Source organism: Bolinopsis microptera, chromosome 5 (genome assembly GCF_026151205.1).
Source record: "Bolinopsis microptera isolate Bmic1 chromosome 5, MBARI_Bmic_1.0, whole genome shotgun sequence".
In the NCBI taxonomy this organism is placed as follows: domain Eukaryota; kingdom Metazoa; phylum Ctenophora; class Tentaculata; order Lobata; family Bolinopsidae; genus Bolinopsis; species Bolinopsis microptera.
In genome coordinates this window covers 17,443,227-17,464,923 of record NC_087076.1, presented here as the reverse complement: position 1 = coordinate 17,464,923, position 21,697 = coordinate 17,443,227, and the positions used below count along the sequence as shown (strand labels likewise).

Below are 21,697 nucleotides of genomic sequence, written 5' to 3'. Positions count from 1 at the left end.
CTTCTTTATTGAATTGAAAAGTTTCAACATAATATTTCAGACGACTTATAAATAACTGTATTATAACACAGCTCTCATCGGTTTATATAGAAACTCAATCGTAAATTAAAAATTCTGAAAGTTAACCCCATCAATTATGATATAATACAAAATTCGCACTGAAAACTCAAAATCTAGATCAACCACTAAAAAAGGAATAATTATGAACTGAAAGATGGAATTCAATCAAACGGCATGAATGTTATGAATTTTCAATTCAGACTGATCCTATTTAACATTTCTTTCCAAACAGATCACTGAAATATTACACTTTTGTTTAGAAAGCTCAAATTGATATATATATATATATATATATTTTGCATGGTCTTGATATGAATGCGCAAAAATAACTAAAAACCCACAAGCAAGTTTTCGAGATAGACTAGATAAACAGCATGAAACACTGAAGAGATTAACCGATGCGTGTGTTAATTTAATAGTTCAAGCTATCTCTTAAAAATTTAATTCTGCTAGTTTAAACTAAGAGCTAGTGCATCGGCTCACAACGAGAGCTAGAACAGCCAGGACTGAGACTGCAGGAAGGAGGGTGGTAAGAAGAGTAGAAAGTGAGATGCTGGTCAGAGTAAACCAGAGAAGTGGAACTCCGCAACCAACTACAGCTTCTTCTCCACCCTGTAAGATCCGTGTTATTAGTTCTCATATTTCCTTTATCCTTAAATGTTTCCTTATAATAAAAGAGGCCGTGATCCCTAAAGTTCGTATAGTAAGACCGAATTATAGAAAGACCGAAGAGTGTCCTTAAAAATGCAACGTTAAACTATTCCAAGGGCTTTAGATTATCTACATGATATTAAAAACTAACCAGATGAAAGCAGTCGCTCCAAAGTTCTTTGGTCAGTGTGATGTTCTGATCTGGGCCAAAATAAATGGAGGTTTTGTTGACTGTCACTACACCTACGGCTATCCCCTCTTTTGCGAAGTAACCAAGTCCAAATAGACCCTGAAAATGAGTTTAATTTATTTATATGAAAAACATAATATTACAGATTACGCTTAAGCATTTAAACATTAAGAGAGCTAACATGATATAAGGGGATATAACAGATGGTGATGTTCGATAAATTACAATTATTAGATTATTATGAATCCCTATAATCCCAGGCCAGTTTAACAGGGGGAGGGGGGGGGGGGGGGGGTTATAGAAAATTGGAAGGTCAGGTACCAGATAACTGTAGGGATTATAGAACATAATATGCTAACCTCATCAACTTTGTTGTCCGCTGCCTTAGCGTACCAACGCGCTGATTCGTAGTAATCTCCCTTTTTCCAGAGATGGTTTGCGAGAAACGCTTGTGATGGACCGTAGCCATTGCCAGCAGACTTAGAGTAATACTCTCTTGTGCACTCTGGTATTTGGTGAGTAATCTGGAATGAAGCGGGATTTACTTAATACCGTTCGGTGTTTTCGCCGATAAATAAACACGTATGATAAGATATAAACGGGCCAGTCTTGAGTAAACATAATATTGCGCGCGCGCGCGTTAATCGACTTTCTGATAGCTGACAGTATGAACGATATGTAATAAATTATCTCGCGCGTTCCAATCTTAATAGAAAGTAGACCCTTTGGCGCCGATTTCGAAATGGACTTATATTCATATATTGCGATGCTGTAGATAAATCTGGATATTTGGATATATTATATTGAGATTCATTATCAATGAATACCTCGAATGGGAATTGTTGACAGAGCCATCCGAGATTATACTGAGCCATTTCGATGCCTGATTCAGCGAGAATAAGGTACTCTAGAAATGCATCGTCATATTTTCCATCCTGATAAGACTTGACTGCTTCCCGCATCAACCTTGTTACGTAGTTACTCTGATCCGACAGTTTCTTGATATACCTGAAAACAGAAAACTGTTATCTTCAACTAGCTGAGTTATGTTTTACTTGCCAAAATCTGAATTATAACGACAATGAACCGACTACTGATCAGCAACTAACTGTATGAGTTATGCATCCTTCAGTAAAAAGAAGGTTAACTCAGGTTCCCATATAACCGTAAATTCTTACTTGAGAGCGGATGGACAATCTCCTGTCTGGTTATGTATACCGTGTAAACTCTGTTCAGCTGAGATCATAGTAGCGTCTTTGTGTCCTCCGTCAGATGCCAGCTTGAACATCTTGTGTGCGTAATACTGCAGAGAAAATCAGAGTTAATGGGAGATAAATATCGACATCTTCTAGACAGACCAAACATTAGAGTTCAAACTGGCAGATAATCTATTAAAAACTTACAGGATCAGGATCGAACGTTTCGTAGAATGTTTGTATAATGGCGAGATTGTGAGTAGCATCTGTGTCTCCAAGTTGATGTGATTGGTTGAAATAGTGCACTGCTCCTGTCACGTTCCCATTCTCATTTAGTTCCAGATAACCTGATCATTAAATGTTATTTCTAGACGACAGCACGTTTGTTATAAATATGCAGATAACTAGTTGTTATCTATTACAATGTTACCAACTCTAGTGAAAATTCATCAAATAATAGACTAAATTATCTTGTTGATAAATGTCTGAACACACAATAATGATGAAAGTATATTATAATCTATTGAAAAATACCTATAGTTCCAGGTGCTCCTTTGTGACCAGCTTTAGCAGCTTTTTCAAGGTATTGTCTAGCCTTCGTCGTCTAAAATATAAATGAGTGTTGACTTATGGCGGCTGTTTGAGGATTTTAATTTGTCATAAATTCCTAAACGTTTATCTTAAATAAATTATCTATTCCTATAATAATGGATAATCAGGAAAAAAAGTTTTTTAATGTCTCACATTTTTATCCGTTCCGTGTCCTTTAAGCAGCATGATCCCGGCATCAAAAAGGCCGTCAGGATGATTCTGAAGGGCTGCAGCATGTTGCATCTCAAAAGCTTCTTCGATGTTCCTATCTACCCCACCTTGTCCCCAATAAAACATACGTCCTATGTTGGCCTGAGCTTCTGGATTTCCCTGAAAGAAAAATGACTTTGAATAACATGACAGGGTGACCTAAAACGTTTGAGAAAAATTGCAAAAAAAATGCTGAAATCGGTTAAATCATTAAATCTAGATGACTAAAGATGATCATGATTTCAAGGAATCTCCGAACCTGTTGAGCCTGCATCAGCAAGAACTGAAAGACTTGATCATCAGCTCCCTCCTGATGGGACAACTCGCCGTGTTTCAGGCGCGTACGTTCCGCTATCAGGTCCTCTGACTCAGCTCGCTTCCACTCCAACATGAAGCGCTCTGCCACCGCGCCGTGGTATGCTGTAATACCGTAGTGTCACGTAACGGTAGATTGTACCAAGTCACAAATTAGGTGAATTTAAAGAGTAATTATAATAATCTTTTCTGTATGATAATCAACGTGGAACGGTCCTGGCTTTCATTATTAGAAGGACCTAGTTTTAATAATGAACAGATTGGTACCTCTGGTACCTAATTTTATTTTAAATCTCATAATCTACGTGGCAGAATATAATTTTCCGTTCATTATAACGGGAGATAACGCACCGAATTGTAGAGGGCAGGCGGAAGTTTGTGAAGCAAGAGCTTGATTGGCGAGTATTGAACTCTGTGTCGCTGCAACTAGCGTAAACTCTCTGCCCTGAATTAAATGATCCGTTAGCATAAACATAACCAGAACACCTGCCAATCATTTGTTGAGAAATTTAAAATTTTAGCAATCGTAAAAGTGGCAACTATGTATAGTCAGAAAATGAAAGTTAAATATAAGAAGACAGTATAGGGTACTAACTGCATACTATGAAGCACGTTTCTCACCAATAATGAGTTTTGAGGGAGAAGAATACCAGTTTTGAATAAAGCTGCAAGAGTGAACAATGTCTCAGGTGAGCCGTAACAACCACTCAAGACGAGCAGAACCACCCCACTACAATAAGACTCAGACCTCAGCAGCTCTTTTCCAGCTGTATACAGTGTTCCGCTCAGGTTAGAGAGCGACTTATCTGGTAGATTATCTCTTATCCACTGTCTGCAATTGTTTACAGGTCAGTCATTAAATCAGATAATAGTTTAATCAGCTAAGAAATAAAATAGTCATCTCGCAGTAAAAGAAAGGAGGGGCTTGCTACCTTTTACTAAACTAGTTTAAAGACAATCATTTTTAGCTGAAAGTTGAAACCAACGACACATAGAATTTATAAAGCAACATTCAAAAAGAGAACAATTTTTACAAACTTCGCCTCACTGCAAAACTAATTTTGTTCCTTACCCAGCAGCAGGTTTTGAACAGTTTAAAAAAGGAGTAAGCTGACTTTCAATGATACCAGCTTCCAGTGCGACACGTTTTATCGCAGATCTTTTGATTATCTTGTTCAGACGTTTGTAACACTTGGGCTCGCCCGTGTATGCGTCATTTGGACACTCTGTGGATAAAGTGTTATTCGTCTAAACGATTTCTGAAATGTTTGGGTTAATCTAACCTCGAAAACCTAAGAACTAATACAATTCATTAATAATAATAAGTAATAAAGTTTACATTCTGAACATACCGAAGTCAGTATCTGTCAGTGACGTCACTATGGTCACACCACCAACTTCGTGTGCTCGACAAAGGAAGAAGATCTCAGCTATAGGCAATGTTATCTCCGGTACGAAATGAGTCAGGGCCTGCCGGGAAGTAATCTATTAGATTTAAATTAATGATATTAAATTAACACGTTTAAAAAGCTGAAATTAGAGTGGTATAGTTTCATAAATCAGTGAGAATTATGAAGCTGTTTCCGTAGAATAAAATCAAACGAGGTAATTTTTCCTGGAAGAAGATTTAATCGAGGTAACATCAAGGGGATGATATTAATATTGAATATATATATATAATTTGAATATATGGCCTAATAAAATCAACAATTGAAATTAGGTTATAAGAAAACATAAATAATACGTATTATTTTTCACCTCCCGTATTAAAATGTTTACTGGTTAAGATTACACAATACTTAATAGTGTTCAATTCAAATGATTAACGGCGGCCGTAACTCAACTTGATTTATGTAGTATGAGCCGGGTAAGTAAAATTAAAATCAAGTCCCGACCCAAAATAAGTCTTATCCAATCTGTCAATCTGATCGGATCTGTTATGCGTATCAGCGAGAGTTAACTCTCTGTGTTGTTGCCACATTCTGAGCCGTTGTGGGAGATTTTGAAGTGGTCCACAATTCCCCTTGTCATTTCAACTCCGATAAACTGGCCTGATAATGTTCGAGAAATTAAAGAGTGATAGATTCATCGAACAGTGAAGGTTGTTAGAAGACAAAATTCCATATTAAAATTGCCGACGAAACTTAAAAACTAAAGCTGATCGGTAAACGACTTCCGCTTTTTACCAGTCATTTATTGAGAAATGCCAATACAGTTACAAACGTGGACACACTAGTTTAAAAAGGCAGTGGCATGCCAAAATAAAAAAAAAACACATTTTACCCCTCAAGCTCAAGCCTCATCTGAATAAATATGAAAAGATAACTTACTAAGCATCTCCCAAGAAGATGCAAGTTGGTCCAAGACGCCACACATAGATTCCGAGTGATACTGCCGAAAGTGGTTGACTACCCCATCAGTCATATTAGCACCTACCAATTTCCCTGAACAGTCTTAAATTAGTTCAATGCATTGCAGAGAAAAAACATATTTTTGAATAGATCCAAATTCCAATGCCACAGTGAACAATTTTCAAACCTAAAATAGTATGTGCACACGCAGTTGCTATGAAAAATATGCAAAAAATGTCTCAATTAAGCAGTTATTGTAACGAAAGAAGATTACTCACTTAACAAGCCCCAGCTTGTAGTCAGCTGTTCGTACAGGTCATCTGAGAATACCTTGTTGTAATACGGCGATGTATATAACACATCCCACCGAGTGATGTTCTCAAACTTTCTGGCTTTCTCAAGTTTATCCTCAGTCCTGTTCAACTGTCCAGTGACAGTTTGAAACTGCTCCTTTACCATCCGCAGCTCTGTCTCTGTTTCGTTCAGCCGTCCAATAGCGTCAGCCAGACTCGCTTGTGACTCAGTAAATTTCTTTTTCCAAGGACACATCATAACTTCACTCACAGACCCACTCCTAGACTTCTTCAGAATGTCCTCCCATCGTAACACTCTTGTCTCAGCTAGCTCATCAAGGTCAAAACACAACCCACCATCAGCTATCTTCTTTATTGTAGCAGCACTTAACACCTCAGCAAACATATTATACTGGTAAAGGTCCCCACCAAACACATAATTAGCGTGAGTAGTCCAAGAGCTAGAGGTCCTACCTAACCACAACTGCGCACCCGTGGTAAGTGACTTCCCTGATGCTGTCTGGTCTGTTCCTATAAGTTCGCCATTCAGATACAGGTTACTTGTTGTTGAAGACAGAGACCAGGTCAGACAGAGACTAAACCACTGGCCGGCAGGTGTGGTAAACTTACTTTTTGCGCTATCCAGACCACCATCATTTACTACATGAGTCCAATGCCCATTAGCTGTTATCGTAAGATCATTTCCAGCAGAGCTGTAGTAGCTTACTACTGTAGGTTGGGCGGAGGAGTGCAGATGCTTTATCCACATGCACGTAGAGAACGAGTTGCGGAAGGGGGACATATGAAAACTAAATGTCACATAGTCACTGGTGCTAGTACCAAAATGGAGGGCATTATACCCTTTATCATCTTCATTAGACTGGACGGAAGCTACTAAAACCAGGACAACTAAGAGGAGCAACATTTCGGTGGAGTGAATGTCAGAAATAACGCTTGTACTGAATAATAGGCTATAGTACCCTGTTCGAGGTGTAAATACGATTATAGAAGATGGAGACTTACCGGAGATGGAGTAAATACTTTAACCGTCAACCTGTTCTGAACCGGAGAATATTAATGTTATCTACAATCGAACAAAGTAGCACGACAAACCTTACGCAGCTGGCACAATCCTCAAACCGGATAACTAGGCTGCATATTATGATGTTTTTTCCCGTGCCTCTCTGTACCGGGTACCTCGATATACCGGACTTCTGTATTCCCCTTAACTTTTAGTAGATTAGCTATAGCCCGTGTTTGGCCAGTTCGTGCAAAAAATGAGATTGATCAGAGTTCGCATCGCATTTGGTGGTGATGTGGGTACTAATCAGGTTGCATTCCCTCGCAATACGACACAAAACTTGCATATTAAGCGCCTAAAGGGACACAAGGAAAGCAAATAGAGATAACGAAAGCAAATAGCTATAACCAGAGGAGATTAGGTAAACGAACAAATTTGAAATTCACTGCGATGACTGATAGTGGTATTGAAACTCAAAATTGTGCTGCCATTACTCTCCAATGACAAAACAGAGCTGTCACGTGGGGGTCTTTCCGGAAATGTTATTGGTCAACAAACGTATTCAAGCAGTAGCTTATCGCAACTACGGCAACATAGCTTATCGGAACTGCTATACTAATATCAGGTGTGAACTACGATTTCCAGAATACGTGATGACATAGTCGCAACGTTGACACCCTGAGGGGTCCGTTTTGACGGGGCCAGGACGATTCATATTTTAACGTGTAATACATTGAAAACAGCCGCTATCGAGTTAATTCAAAGAATTATTCTGTCTGTATGTATGTACAGGGTGGGCCAAAAGTCAGTGGGCATAGGTTGGCCTTAATAACTCAGTCACTGAGTGCCCAATTGAAATAATTCTTTCTGGTATGACTTACTACCACCACTGGTTCGAGGAATTTGTCAAATCAATAAATATTAGAGTTCATTTTTTTTCAAATGAAAATCGAGTCTAAAAATCTATCTTCTCTTACATTTTTTGAGCAATCAACCTCAAACTTTCTAAATATGTTCTAAGGATCATTTAGAAGAGATTATCCAAGCAAAATTTTGAGATAGGCCTTTAAACATTTTTTATTCAATTTTAAAAATCTTGGACCTCGAAAAATCGTCAAAAAACCAGGTCCAAGATTTTTAAAATCGAATAAAAAATGTTTAAAGGCCTATCTCAAAATTTTGCCTGGACGATCTCTTCTAAATGATCCTTAGAACATATACTGAAAGTTTGAGGGTGATTGCTCAAAAAATGTAGGAGGAATAGATTTTTAGACTCGATTTTCAGGGCACGCGATCAAAAATCGCTCGCGCAATACAATTACACACAAGCGCTGACCTTTTACCGGCAATAATTTCGGCTAGGAACAATATTTTTCTATCGGATTAAAAGCATCTGATAGATATCACTCCCCTCTATCAGAAACAACTAAAAAGTCGATTTTGAGTTGTTTCTGTTATCTCCGGTACGAAATGAGTCAGGGCCTGCCGGGAAGTAATCTATTAGATTTAAATTAATGATATTAAATTGAGACGTTTACAAAGCGGAAATTAGAGTGGTATAGATTCATAAATCAGTGAGAATTATGAAGCTGTACCCGTAGAATAAAATCAAACGATTTCATTTTTCCTGGAAGAAGATTTAATCGAGGTAACATCAAGGGGATGATATTAATATTGAATATATATATAATTTGAATATATGGCCTAATAAAATCAACGATTGAAATTAGGTTATAAGAAAACATAAGTAATACGTATTATTTTCACCTCCCGTATTAAAATTTTTACTGGTTATTAAGTATTGTATTTAATAGTGTTCAATTCAAAATGATTAACGGCGGCCGTAACACAACTTGATTTATGTAGTATGAGCCGGGTAAGTAAAATTAAAATCAAGAAGTCCCGACGCAAAATAAGTCTATTATCCAATCTGTCTATCTGATCGGATCTGTCAAGCGAGAGTTAACTCTCTGTGTTGTTGCCACATTCTGAGCCGTTGTGGGAGGCTATAAAGTGGTCCACAATTCCATCTGTCAATTCTCTTCCAACAAACTGTCCTGATAAGGTTGGAGAAATTAAAGAGTGATAGATTAATCGAACAGTGAAGGTAATCGGTGGTTAAAATACAAAATTCCATATTCAAATTGCCGACAAAACTTGAAAACTAAAGCTGATTGGTAAACGTCTTCCGCTTTTTACCAGTCATTTATTGAGAAATACCAATACAGTTACAAACGTGGACACACTAGTTTAAAAAGGCAGCGGTATGCCAAAATGAAATAGAACACATTATCCCTCAAGCCTCATCTGAATAAAAATGAAAAGATAACTTACTAAGCATCTCCCAAGAAGATGCAAGTTGGTCCAAGACGCCACACGTAGATTCCGAGTGGTACTGCCGAAAGTGGTTGACTACCCCATCAGTTACATTAACACCTACCAATTTCCCTGTACAGTCTTAAATTAGTTCAATGCATTGCAGAGAAAAAACATATTTTTGAATAGTTCCAAATTCCAATGCCACAGTGAACAATTTTCAAACCTACAAAAGTATGTGCACACACAGTTGCTATAAAAAATATGCAGAAAATGTCTCAATTAAGCAGTTATTTTAACGAAAGAAGATTACTCACGTAACAAGCCCCAGCTTGTAGTCAGCTGTTCGTACAGGTCATCTGAGAATATCTTGTTGTAATACGGCGCTGTATATAACACATCCCACCGAGTGATGTTCTCAAACTTTCTGGCTTTCTCAAGTTTATCCTCAGTCCTGTTCAACTGTCCAGTGACAGTTTCAAACTGCTCCTTTACCATCCGCAGCTCTGTTTCTGTTTCATTCAGCCGTCCAATAGCATCAGCCAGACTCGCTTGTGACTCACTAAATTTCGCATTCAAATCACACCCTATAACGTCCGTCACAGACCCACTCCTAGACTTCTTCAGAATGTCCTCCCATCGTAACACTCTTGTCTCAGAAAGTTCATCAAGGTCAAAACACAACCCACCATCAGCTATCTTCTTTATTGTAGCAGCACTCAACACCTCGGCAAACATATTATATTGGTAAAGCTCCCCACCAAACACATAACTAGAACTAGTAGTATAAGAGCTAGAGGCTCTACCAAACCACAACTTCGCACCCGTGGTAAGTGACTTCCCTGATGGTGTCTGGTCTGTTGCGACAAGTTCACCATCCAGATACAGGTTACTTGTTGTTGAAGACATAGACCAGGTCAGACAGAGACTAAACCACTGGCCGGCAGGTGTGACAAACTTACTTAGCGCGCTATCCAGACCACTATCATTTACTACATAAGCGTACACCCCATTAGCTGATATCCAAAGATCTAGTCCACCAGAACTGTAGTACTGTACTACTATAGGGTAGGTGGGGGAGGTGTATAAACACTTTATCCACATGCACGTAGAGAACGAGTTGCGGAAGGGGGACATATCAAAACTAAATGCCACATAGTCACTGGTGGTAGTACCAAAATGTAGGGCATTATACCCTTTATCATCTTCATTAGACTGGACGGAAGCTACTAAAACCAGAACAACTAAGAGGAGCAACATATTGGCGGAGTGAATATCGGAAATAACGCTTGTACTGAATAATAGGCTATAGTACCCTGTTCGAGGTGTAAATACGATTCTAGAAGATGGAGATGGAGTAAATACTTTAACCGTCAACCTGCACTGAACCGGAGAATATTAATGTTATCTACAATCGAACAAAGTAGCACGACAAACCTTACGCAGCTGGCACAATCCTCAAAGCAGATAACTAGGCTGCATATTATGATGTTCATTCTAAATTCATTTGTTGTTCACATGCCGTTTAGCCTTCACAACGCTCGTAAGACGAATGAGTCTAATTATGGCATTATAGATAAGGTTTCTTCATTGTAAAGTACCTACCAATCTGCATTTTTAAAAGTTTTGTATGGTGCTTAGTTTCCAAAAGATGACGTGTGGTAAAATGAATTAATTATTTGTTTATTACAGTCGAACCTCTCAATACCGTGCCTCACTATACCGGGTACCTCGATATACCGGACTTCTTCATCCCCCTTAACCTTTAGTCGATTAGCTATAGCCCGTGTTTGGCCAGTTCGTGCAAAAAATGCGATTGATCAGAGTTCGCATCGCATCGCATTTGGTGGTGATGTGGGTACTAATCAGGTTGCATTCCCTCGCAATACGACACAAAACTTGCATATTAAGCGCCTAAAGGGACACAATGAAAGCAAATAGAGATAACGAAAGCAAATAGAGATAACGTAAGCAACCTATTTTGAATAAGCAGCAGAGGAGATTAGGTAAACGAACAAATTTGAAACTCACTGCGATGACTGATAGTGGTATTGAAACTCAAAATTGTGCTGCCATCACTCTCCAATGATAAAACAAAGCTGTCACGTGGGGGTTTTTCCGGAAATTTTATTGGTCGACAAACGTATTCAAGCAGTAGCTTATCGCAACTACGGCAACAGATAAATAGATGATAATACAAGATAGCGAGCTTATCGGAACTGCTATACTAATATCAGGTGTGTATTTTTGGAACTACAATTTCCAGAATACGTGATGACACAGTCGCAACGTTGACACCCTTGACCCTGAGGGGTCCGTTTTGACGGGCCAGGCCGATTCATATTTTAATGTGTAATATATTGAGAACGGCCGCTATCGAGTATTATTGAGTGTTATCTTGGATTTATCAGAGACTGTAGTACTACGATATAATATAAAGTGATCAAGTCAACTTGGCCATTAGCAAATGCGTTCAGAGTCAAGTGCATGGTGGCCAAAACTCCGCGCTGATTCGGGGTTTTATTGTAGTTCACCAACCAGCTTTAGTTTTTGCAATGTTACTAAGAATATTAACTGTATTATCAGTTATTGAGACTCGGTGACCTTTCATATCTACTGTCTCTCACTATCTTTAAAATTGTACTATGCATTTCAAGTAAAACTCATTTCTGGACCCCGATTCGGCAGATTGACAGCACTAAACCATGTACTTAGTGTTTTTTAGTACAGGAATCTTCAATATTGTGGTTAGTGTCATGCGAGAAAAATAACAGGGAATTTTGATAAACGATGTGTTTGAGGTGTTCTTCCCTTTTTCAATTGTTAATCGTCTCCAATTTAGATTATTGTTAATTTAAAAGTGACATAAAGTAAGTTTGTTCAACTTAATAAAACGCTATTTCTTAGTTTAGGTCCACGAGTTTTAATACATTGACTTTTAATATTAGTACAGTTGTATTACTAAGACACTGTACAGGTTCCATAAACTGACCACTGACTCACTGACCAGGTATCAATCAATCATTTTTTCATGGATCAGGCAATGTTCAGAACATACACGTTAAAAAATTTATAATTTTAGTCTGATTTCTGGAATAATGCAACTTATTTGTAACTTGATATCACAACACGAAGCATTAATAGAGAGACCGCAATAACGTAAGGAAATGAGGCAGTAAAAAAGTACGATTTAGTACAAAAAACACGAGTTTTTCAATTAAATGGTTTTCAATTAAATGGTTTCAGTCACAGGTTTGATGTCATCTTGACAAAAAGGCATAATGAAAATTAATTATATCTTTTCCATTGACGTCGCGTCGTAAAATCACATGATAGTTTATCTGTTTTAAATGTGGCGATGGCGGAAAGTAACCTGAATTTTCTTCTATTTTACAAGAACATATTTTATTAATGGTAATCTTGAAACTTATCTTCATGTCTGCTCTTTGAGTGTGTAAAATGCACCAGATTCATATTCTACATTTAATTATACATACCAGCAAACAAACATCACCTCACCATACAACGCGCAACTCATTCCTCACACTCGACTAGTTACACGATATGATGTCACGTGTCACTTATCATAAGTATCACACATTACATTCTAAGCACAAAGACAGCACACCACATGACATACCACGTGACATACCACGTATCTCTCTTACACATTGGCTCTTCGTTTGTCTACAAAACGCGTACATCACTCGAAGCATAGTACAATTCGAGTAGAAATATGTTCACATACCTCTCTTTCAGCTCTTCTTTGGAATGTGAAGTACATTCTGTTGTTTTGCTCGGTTAAGTTTTTTTGTATTAACTGAACTCGGTTAAATCAGTGTTATTTTGTGAGGTGTACCGTGTGTTAGAATTAAACAGCTTTAGGGGTTGACAGGTTTTTTTAAATCTGTCAAATATTCTTATCAATTAAAGCACATAGAAGTGAAACGCTAACTATTAATTGAGTTGGTGATTATTCAAAAAATATAAAAACACTAAACGGTCAGCTAACATAATATCTACATAATAATTTAATCAATTAACTTCTCATGAAATGTGCCTGATAAGTGATTACTCTAAATTCCTACGAAGTGGGTGTGTGTTAACGAATAACGATGGTGCAATAATGTTAACTGTGTCACTAACCTTGTTGATAAAGTTGGCATCGTTCATCCTCAACGCGAGATGAGAGTCCCCAGGCACAATAGTAATGTCTCTTATCAAGCCCGGCATTCCTTTCCTGTGAGCACTTCCCCCTGAAGTAGGGGTAATCAGGGGTGATACTACTGGTTAGACTAGTGGTCGTATTAAGACTGCCAGGTTAGACTAGTGGTCGTATTAAGACTGCCAGGTTGCACTTGGGACAGCATTGGTATTGTATAATACCTGCATATTTGTTGCACTTAACACAAATTTGCCAAATTAATTGAAAAATTTCTCTTATTTGAAATTTTAATATAATTTAAGTTGCTCCTTCCCAGACTAAATAATCTACCGTGAGTATTCAAATATATATCTGTTGCCATTTTAATGACACCACCATCTCGACTTTATTTTGGCTCTCTCCGCTGATCGGCTGATGTTTCCTTGTAATCCGATATCCTAGACCTCACAAAAATATAACAATTAACATAACTTGTCTCATAATGAGTCAGGCGTTATATTATATATATTTATAATAGCTGTAATTGCAAAATTTGCATTTTATTCTCTATTTGCATCGTTCTGTTCTCAGTTTATTACAGAAATTCTACTAGACAATATTACACTGTTATTATAAGGACAGTTATTCTTTTCATGGGTTCGTTTGCGGTAAAGGTTTCCTAGTACACTTTACAGGGTGGACCAGAATTCACTACCCAGTACCCACACACGTACACAATTATTTACACGTATTATCAATGAATGATGAATAGTAAGGTGAACTTTGATTCATAGGTGAAGGTTAAACTGATGCATAGGTGTCCACTGTCCAGTAATACATTTTAATGATAATAAATAATATTGATTGTAATTGACTAATGACAATTGTGTCCGTGTGTACTGTATACGACTATTTCATGTACAACGTTATCAGTCTCTGTTCCGAATTATTTAACATGATTACTGTTCATTTCATTTGCTGAACACACTTCTGGAAACTTCGTGAATCTTTATTATATCCAACATTCCACACAGGCCTTACACACACTTCCTAGACAATTCCAAATTTATTATAGAAATATACGCATAAAATTTCTTATAATTAGAAGTAGCTGAATTAACCCCTCTTCTGGGACAGGTCGACTGGGAACGCAATATAGCTGGAATTGAGTACAATAGCCGCACAAAATCGCATTGTTTATAATTCTGCATCCTAACACATTGTGGGTACAAGAAAAATTCCTGCACACACTACACATTCCTAGCTATCGCGTCATTTCAACAACATTCAAACATTACCTCATCACTGTTTCGATGAGGCAGATAGCGACACAACTCAATTATTCGCGTTTTGTTATACAGCAGAGGCTGGAGATTGTAAATACTGATGAGTTTGTTTTCATAGACACATTTTTTACTTTTCTATTTGCAGATCTCTATAGCAATGAACTTAACTCCCAGCATGATTCTTGCAACCTTTTTTTCCCCAGTTAACGTTGCCCGACCCATAATTTTTAACGGATGGGTCACATGTGAACCCTTTCAGGATAGCTTACATTTACATGCCACATTCAGAAAAATAGAACAATCTGTTTAGTATTTTAGAGTTTTAGGACTTTAGGAGATATCCATAATATTAGATTCAGGAACATGATTACCGACGAGTTTCATTTGTCGAACACCGTGAATCCTGGTACCCACCTCAACTCCCTACATTTACCACTGGCTTACTTGTTATTAACAAGTGAAAGGCTTAACTGAGGTCCACAAACTTTAGATTAGATAGCGGCAGCTCTATCTGGCATGCACACGAGGTCTAATTTCAAACCTAATTATAATTCGATCACTTTGCTCCTAAGTTCAAGAGAAATTATGAAGCGGATTGTGCGACTGGCAGGCTTATTTACGTTCGTTCTATTATTTGCATGTTTCATCGATCGTTTATTCTGCTTGAAAATTTGTGGAGTCATCTTTCATCATTTACTGATCCTCAGAAACAGTAGCCCGCTACATGTTTAACATTGGTTGGTATAAAGGTCATGATTTCTAGTTTATACATTTTTATTAGAGCGCTGTTTTATACTTCCTCCCACATTATTTATTATTTAATATTTTGACTTGCTCACTTCAGGTCCGGGAATATTGATGCGCTGTCTCCTTGGTACCTCCATATCCGCCATAATTCCAACGATTTCTCCAGTATTATTCAGTCCTGTATCAGCTTGAATACTGGTTTTGCGGACAATTTTTGCAGACAGAAGTTTCATCGCAGTATTGTACATTCATGTAGTGTAATGTGGTAAGCCAGTTACAGCAGGGGCTTAAGCTTAGTTAAAATTCTTAAGCATATTGTAATTTAGATAATATAGTGAAAATACCGTTGGATTTAAGTGTAAGATAGAGATTAGATTAGCGTAGTAGATAAGTAGATTATCGATGGTTTTGCGGAGTAAGACACGTGTTAGTCGGGTGTATTAGTTTAAGGATATTTATTGGCGAGATTGCGCCGCGCGATACTACGTGGCTTGCCATGTGGTATCACGTGACGCAATGCAGTCGCTGGATGCTGGCCCTGTTAGTGGGAGTTCTTGGAGTAGCAAATTTAGGTGACGTTTTAAAAATTAACCGCTGCTCGAGAATGATTTAACGTTGCTTCGAGTTTATAGTTATTCGTCGAAGTATTTATAGCCTTTCACTTTCGAGATTTATTCTTCGATTCACCTGTTTCCTTTGTTCAACACAAACTTAGGAATCGAATTCTAGCCATTGGATCTTATAAATCGTATTACAGCTCACTTAATTGCGTGTAAGATTCGAATTGAAGTAGTAGCGATACTCGATTTATCGTATAGTTAATCCCGTTACAGCACTGACTTCTTGTGAAGGTTTGTGGTTCCATTATTGTACGATACTAATTTACCGTACCTTCGTAATTGACACAGTATACGATACTAACTTATCGTATCTTCCTCTTTAACTTATTATACGATACTACATATCGTATCTACCGTGTTGAGCTTGTGTACGATACTGTTTACGTGGTTATTGGTCGCTGTACGGCTGAGTGAGTGCAGTGTGTATTGTGAGAGTACTTGTGAGCAGGCAGAGTATATCATAGAGTCATAGGTACGCCCTTGGAGGACTAGTCTGGTTGGCCGCCCCTATTTTACATGGCCTCTTGTATATCGTAATTAAGCCATCTTATTAGTTTATCGAACTTTTAATTGGCCTCCTTGAAAGTATACCATTTGTTACTTTTATCGCTAAAATTAGAACAGGGGAAAAAGTTTACTAATCGACCAAGCAAACACAAGTAAAACAGCACTATAACACACTATAGTAGTTATAGTGTACACACACACACACTACAGTAGTTACCTATTATCCAGGCACCGTTAAGTGAGAACTGGTAGAGACTATCCAGAAGCTTGTGACAGTGAGAGTCAAACAAGGAGCTGACACACACTCTGATACCATCCTCCTCCATTGTCAATGTCACCTGGAATATAATGTCACTTGTTACGTTTTGTCACCTGGAATATAATGTAACTTGTTACGTTTTGTCACCTGGAGTAGTTTGTGAGATTGAGTTAACCTCAAAAAAATGACAACTGTTTCGTGTTCACGAAAGCAAGAATATCAAGAACACCTTTAAATATATTTTATTTTGCAGGGCTGAAAGCGTGTCCTATCAGTTATTCTAGATTTTACTCCAATATAAAATCTCCGGTTGCGCTTGCCAGCACTCAGATTGTTATTACCATGGTTACATTAAAGATCGCCACAAATCGATCCTTTCTACCAATTTGCTTCATCTCTGCCAGTGTTAGCCGGTGAATCATAAATTTACTCTTTTGATTTTGCATAGTTAACGAACGTGAACTTAATTTTTGGAATGCATAATAAATGTTCCCAATTTTATCTCATTCACATCGATCCACTTTAAATATTCTAAATTTATACGGAATACCTTCTGCCAAGTATATAGCTTTATCTTCCTATCGTAATTAAAGACTTTGCCAGTTCCAAATCCGTACAGTAGGACCAGGAGTTTGTATGAGTTTGTCACGTATATTTGTGGGGTCATTAGACGCCCGGAGTTGTCTATACGCTGCAGTATGGCGCACTCTTTTTGGCATTTCTCTGAAAAGGTGGTAAATTAGTACACAAGGCACTTTTTAATTGTCGGCCAAAGATTGAGCGCATGACCATTGACCGGCAAGTGGTCACCAAGCGTTTAAACAAATCCACATGATTACTGAACATGAATACATTCTATGGTATCTTCTTACAGTAGCAACGACGGATAGAAAATTTATGAAAGCTTATAGTCAAGATTTTGAAAGATTGAACGATTGGGTTATAAAATTCATTTCATGTAAAATATCATGAAATAATGTTATAATGGCACGATGTAGAACCTAAACATTAAATAAGCCTGTTAAAACTTTGTTAAAATAAAGAATGTAAAATATTACCGTACCTAAATCAGTAGGATAGAATAAAACTGACACATGACCAGTTGTAACAGACTGGTATTTTGTTTCGTCGATCACATGATACGCTCCTTTATTGGAGTGAGAGCTGGCAAACACCTGGGATATATTCAGTTTTTTGCAAGTTTCCAGCAGTTTTTCTACAAAATTAGACCAGGAAAACGGCAAATATATATCAAACTTTCTGTCTTTTGAGTTTGCATACGTTCTTGCTCCTGTACTACATTACCTCAGAGAGAAGAAATATTTCCTCAGGCCGGGACCAAGGTTTTACTGGAAAGGGGGGGTCTTGGGGTGGACATTGAAACTCTTCGTCAGGATCAATGTGAAAGCAAAGTGAAGATGGGAGTATGAGGAGGAGTATCCATATCCGCATTCTGCATCATATAGCTCTCATACATCATGCATCTCCTTCAAATATTGGGAGTCAAGTTAACACTGGTCATTACTCATTATTTTTAACTGTTCATTTGAATTTTAATGATAATCGGCATATTTTCAAAGGTTAGATTCAACTTTTTTGCAGCCATAAAAAGCTGTTCATTATTATACAGTTTTAATCGACAATTTCTTGATTGTTACAGATAAAACAGCTGGTGAACCACAATTATTAGCAGAAATATGTATGCAATATATCAGCCAACTAAGTGTTTTAAAAAGTAGATGTCACGAAAGAGACTTTTTCTTATTGGCTGCAATATTTTGTTCAAAGATCGGCTTTCTCAGATTATATGCTTTTTTACGTCTGTGTCTGCGAGATTTCATGTGCACAGAAAATGAATCGTCTCCAATGCAGGTAACATCGCAAATCTGACAACGGTTAGCAGTCTTGTGGGCTCGGACTGTAAAACAAATGGTCTTTTGTAAAGCCCCAGAGAGGAAATTATCCACAATACTATGAACTGGTTTTGAAATGACATCTTCCCATTGCTCGGGATAAGTCGAGTCGAGCCTGTTGAAAAAATAGTTTGAACACATGTTGTCGTCTTCCAATCTGTTTTTAATCCACCGCACTTGTTTGCGAGAGTATCTTCTGGTTACATTTTTCATCTTTACAATACCCTCTTTCAAGGCATCCTGAAGAGATGCTGGATTTACATTTTTTGATCGTTTCAAAAGAATGTATGATTCAAACTCTTTGAAACCAATAACTTGTCTTAACAGACCACTGTCAAGGCTCTCAATTTTATCTGAGAACATGTCTAACTCTGAACAAAGTCCCAGCTCAAGCATCTTTTCAACTCGGAGGTCAAGTCGTTTATCCAAAACTTGTTGGTCACTTTCAATAGAAAACAGAAGAACCCCATCCCAGCGTAAATTGCCCCTTATATCAGCAGACTCTGAATGCTGTTTTTCCAATAAAGTGCTATGGCAAGTTCCATATTCTCTGAATATTTCGAGACTCCTACTGATTTTTCTTGAGTCTTTTGGATGCAAAGTCTGGGCATGGACAGAATCTAACTGCTGAAGTTTTTCATAGTCGTTTAAAATGTCTGATTGGAGTATTTGGAGACTATCATAATTAAGTTCGCTTCTATCACAACTGGATTTTGATTGGTCATACAAAGTAAACTGCCATAAAAGGGCTTCTACGTAGTAAGCAGTTCCCCCCACAATAATAGGTATTTTACCTTGTTCAAATATTTGTTCAATGATGGGGAGTGTGTGTTCAAGATACTTGACAACAGTGTATTGCTCCTCTGGGGAAATGTAACTAATACAGTGGTGCTTTACCCCATCTGTTTCCTCTTCAGTCACAGTGTTAGTGATGATGTCCAAACCATTGTAAATCTGCATAGAATCCGCACTTATAACCTCGCCATTGTACTTCTTTGCTAGCTCAATACCAAGCTTAGTTTTGCCAGTTCCAGTGCATCCTGATACAGCTATGACCAGTCTTGGCTTTTCCATAATTTTACTTTGCTGTAATGTTGATGATGGTTTTAGATGATACCCAATGTTTATGTAAAATCCGGATTGGATGTTTATGTTACCAACTTGCACAGCACACGCATTAAGCTAAAAACACAGTACAGTAAGGATAAATAATAATAGTTCTTACTGCAGTAGTTCATTAGATAAACAAATGAAATGCAACCGGAAGTGGTCACTCTCACAAAGATGATGTTCAATATAGAATTGTACACGTCTCAATCCGTTCAATTTGTTAGAGTATCATTATTGAATGCGACTTCTTTAATTTGATGTTACTCGATATAAAATCAGATAAATTTGGCTTCGATCGAATAAAAATTAGTCTTACATTTGAGCAGACTAAAGTTCGAATAAATGTTTTATGTGACATTTTTTATCTAAAACTTTTCAAACAATACATAATTATACAGAATTGAATGCTTCTAAATAAACCCAGTTATAAAAGGAAAAAACCGATATAGCCCTAATTTTCACTATCCCAGAATATCGAAACCCAAATTATGTATTGAAAGAGGGGTAACCAAAACACGGTAGTGTGCAGTAAATACCACACCCGCAATAACATTGGGCCCTAGCAACTATTAATTAATCAATGAATCAAAACATATAATATTGTACTTATAGAAAATATAAAACTTTCAAGGCTCCTTCTCCGAGCTAATGACTCTAAAGTTCCTGATTACGTGAACTTTGTCAGGCTCTGCTGTCCTTTTATTGAGTAGCTGGACGACAACTTTCTTGTAGGCTATTCTGTCTGCAGCTGATCTATCAGGAGTTATGTAAACAGAAGTAAACCCGTCTACATGTCTTAATAACTTAGTCTTGCTCAAGATGGTACGAGCTTGATCTGAGCTTGACAAAGTGAATTTAACTGGTCTGACTCGTTCACTTGTGTCCTTTCCAACTCTATTACATCTCAAAATTTTTGGTTTTTCGTTGAGATGGTCCAACAAAATACCAGATACCTTAGCATCCAGGTTCTCCTCAGTCTCTGGAATCCCAAAGATAATCAGACTTTTACTTCGATCTTCTTCTAGGGCAACCCTTTTCACTGCAGCTTGGATTTTCTTCGGTGCAAAGGCGTTTTTGCACGTGATTTTCAACAGAGACGAAAAGGTCTTAATCTCTTTCTGAGCTGCACTTTTCACAGTTCCAATCTCGTCATCCTTCTTCAAAGCTAACTTCTCCTGCAGATCACTGATTTTTGTCATATCTTCTTCTTGTTTAGAGAGTAACTTCTCTTGCAGTTCTATGATCTTATTAGCATCTTCTATTTTTTCTTTCCTGAACACCCTGTTGTCGGTAGCTGTTTCTGTGGCAGATTGTAACAATGGACCACAATAATCGTTCAGCAAACAGCACACTGTCTCTAGCCATTCTGATAACCTCTCTCTAGGCACACTTCTCTGGTTCAGTTTGTCAAATTGCACATCATCGTTGTGTTCGGCACCGATTTTACTTCTAATCTCCTTGAAAATACTGTTAGTTGCCATGTGTATCTGATTCACATACTCCGTAAGGAACTGGCCATTCATAACCATAGCATCATCTATCATATCCAAGTGTTCATTCTGTAGCGGCAAAGGCATCGTACACGTTGTACAGAAAATGTACAAACAATGTATACAAATCTACAAAGCCAGAGAGATAATTCAACGCGCACACAAAATTGCTGATAAGAGAGCTACAATTTAGCAACGAATGTAAAAGTGTAAGTCCTCAAAAAATTAGAACTGTAGCTTCTCAGATGACCGAGATATGAAGCATAACGAGTTTATTCATTACGTGTGATCAGGTGATTGGTTTACCAAATCACGTGATTAGGTGACCCCGTTAACCACTCCGTTAAACATTATGGGAATTGTTAAGGGTGCAGGTGCCCAATTAAGGAGTCGTGTCACGGTGTCACATAATCACCCAGTCAATGTT

The 21,697-nt window shown here is 37.7% G+C and overlaps 4 protein-coding genes across 6 annotated transcripts in view; 1 reads left to right on the top strand and 3 right to left on the bottom strand.

Moving 5' to 3' along the window:
* Nucleotides 1–19,268, bottom strand: LOC134816008 (protein sel-1 homolog 3-like). Its single transcript, XM_063824664.1, has 18 exons — nucleotides 18,063–19,268; nucleotides 17,821–17,932; nucleotides 17,308–17,480; nucleotides 16,716–16,836; nucleotides 13,341–13,450; nucleotides 4,566–4,683; nucleotides 4,286–4,439; nucleotides 3,835–4,045; nucleotides 3,565–3,658; nucleotides 3,158–3,318; nucleotides 2,842–3,018; nucleotides 2,632–2,701; nucleotides 2,305–2,444; nucleotides 2,080–2,204; nucleotides 1,729–1,909; nucleotides 1,261–1,425; nucleotides 863–1,000; nucleotides 1–672 (listed from the first exon to the last, which is right to left on the bottom strand). Exons 1-18 carry the CDS (start codon nucleotides 18,207–18,209, stop codon nucleotides 520–522), a joined length of 2,550 nt encoding a protein of 849 aa, XP_063680734.1. The 5' UTR covers nucleotides 18,210–19,268; the 3' UTR covers nucleotides 1–519.
* LOC134816011 (uncharacterized) lies at nucleotides 4,707–10,668 on the bottom strand. 3 transcript variants are annotated; one of them, XM_063824668.1, is made up of 3 exons: nucleotides 9,512–10,668; nucleotides 9,213–9,326; nucleotides 4,707–5,264 (listed from the first exon to the last, which is right to left on the bottom strand). In XM_063824668.1, exons 1-3 carry the CDS (start codon nucleotides 10,452–10,454, stop codon nucleotides 5,170–5,172), a joined length of 1,152 nt encoding a protein of 383 aa, XP_063680738.1. In that variant the 5' UTR covers nucleotides 10,455–10,668; the 3' UTR covers nucleotides 4,707–5,169. The 3 variants fall into 3 exon arrangements, with proteins under 3 accessions (XP_063680738.1, XP_063680739.1, XP_063680737.1); XM_063824669.1 differs by lacking the exons at nucleotides 9,213–9,326; nucleotides 9,512–10,668 and adding exons at nucleotides 5,544–5,657; nucleotides 5,843–6,963 and having other exon boundaries at nucleotides 4,727–5,264; XM_063824667.1 differs by lacking the exon at nucleotides 4,707–5,264 and adding an exon at nucleotides 8,827–8,935.
* Nucleotides 9,088–21,697, top strand: part of LOC134816009 (aconitate hydratase, mitochondrial-like) — a 49,638-nt gene continuing 37,028 nt past the window's right edge. The window contains exon 1 of the mRNA XM_063824665.1: nucleotides 9,088–9,092. The gene's annotated coding sequence lies outside the window, so the exon portion shown is untranslated. The remainder of the gene's footprint in view (nucleotides 9,093–21,697) is intronic.
* Nucleotides 18,500–19,744, bottom strand: LOC134816010 (tRNA dimethylallyltransferase-like). The gene has a single exon (XM_063824666.1). It carries the CDS (start codon nucleotides 19,742–19,744, stop codon nucleotides 18,500–18,502), a length of 1,245 nt encoding a protein of 414 aa, XP_063680736.1.

Excerpts from the sequence above, each read along its gene's own strand:
- LOC134816011 (XM_063824668.1), bottom strand. The coding sequence starts at position 10,454 with ATGTTGCTCCTCTTAGTTGTTCTGGTTTTAGTAGCTTCCGTCCAGTCT. Across the intron at positions 9,327-9,511 it reads TACAAGCTGGGGCTTGTTAC|GGAAATTGGTAGGTGTTAAT; the intron begins GTGAGTAATCTT and ends AAGACTGTACAG. Across the intron at positions 5,265-9,212 it reads ATCTTCTTGGGAGATGCTTA|GCCAGTTTATCGGAGTTGAA; the intron begins GTAAGTTATCTT and ends GAACATTATCAG.
- LOC134816008 (XM_063824664.1), bottom strand. The coding sequence starts at position 18,209 with ATGCGGATATGGATACTCCTCCTCATACTCCCATCTTCACTTTGCTTT. Across the intron at positions 4,440-4,565 it reads ACTGACAGATACTGACTTCG|AGTGTCCAAATGACGCATAC; the intron begins GTATGTTCAGAA and ends CTTTATCCACAG. Across the intron at positions 1,426-1,728 it reads GTCAACAATTCCCATTCGAG|ATTACTCACCAAATACCAGA; the intron begins GTATTCATTGAT and ends GCTTCATTCCAG.
- LOC134816010 (XM_063824666.1), bottom strand. The coding sequence starts at position 19,744 with ATGGAAAAGCCAAGACTGGTCATAGCTGTATCAGGATGCACTGGAACT.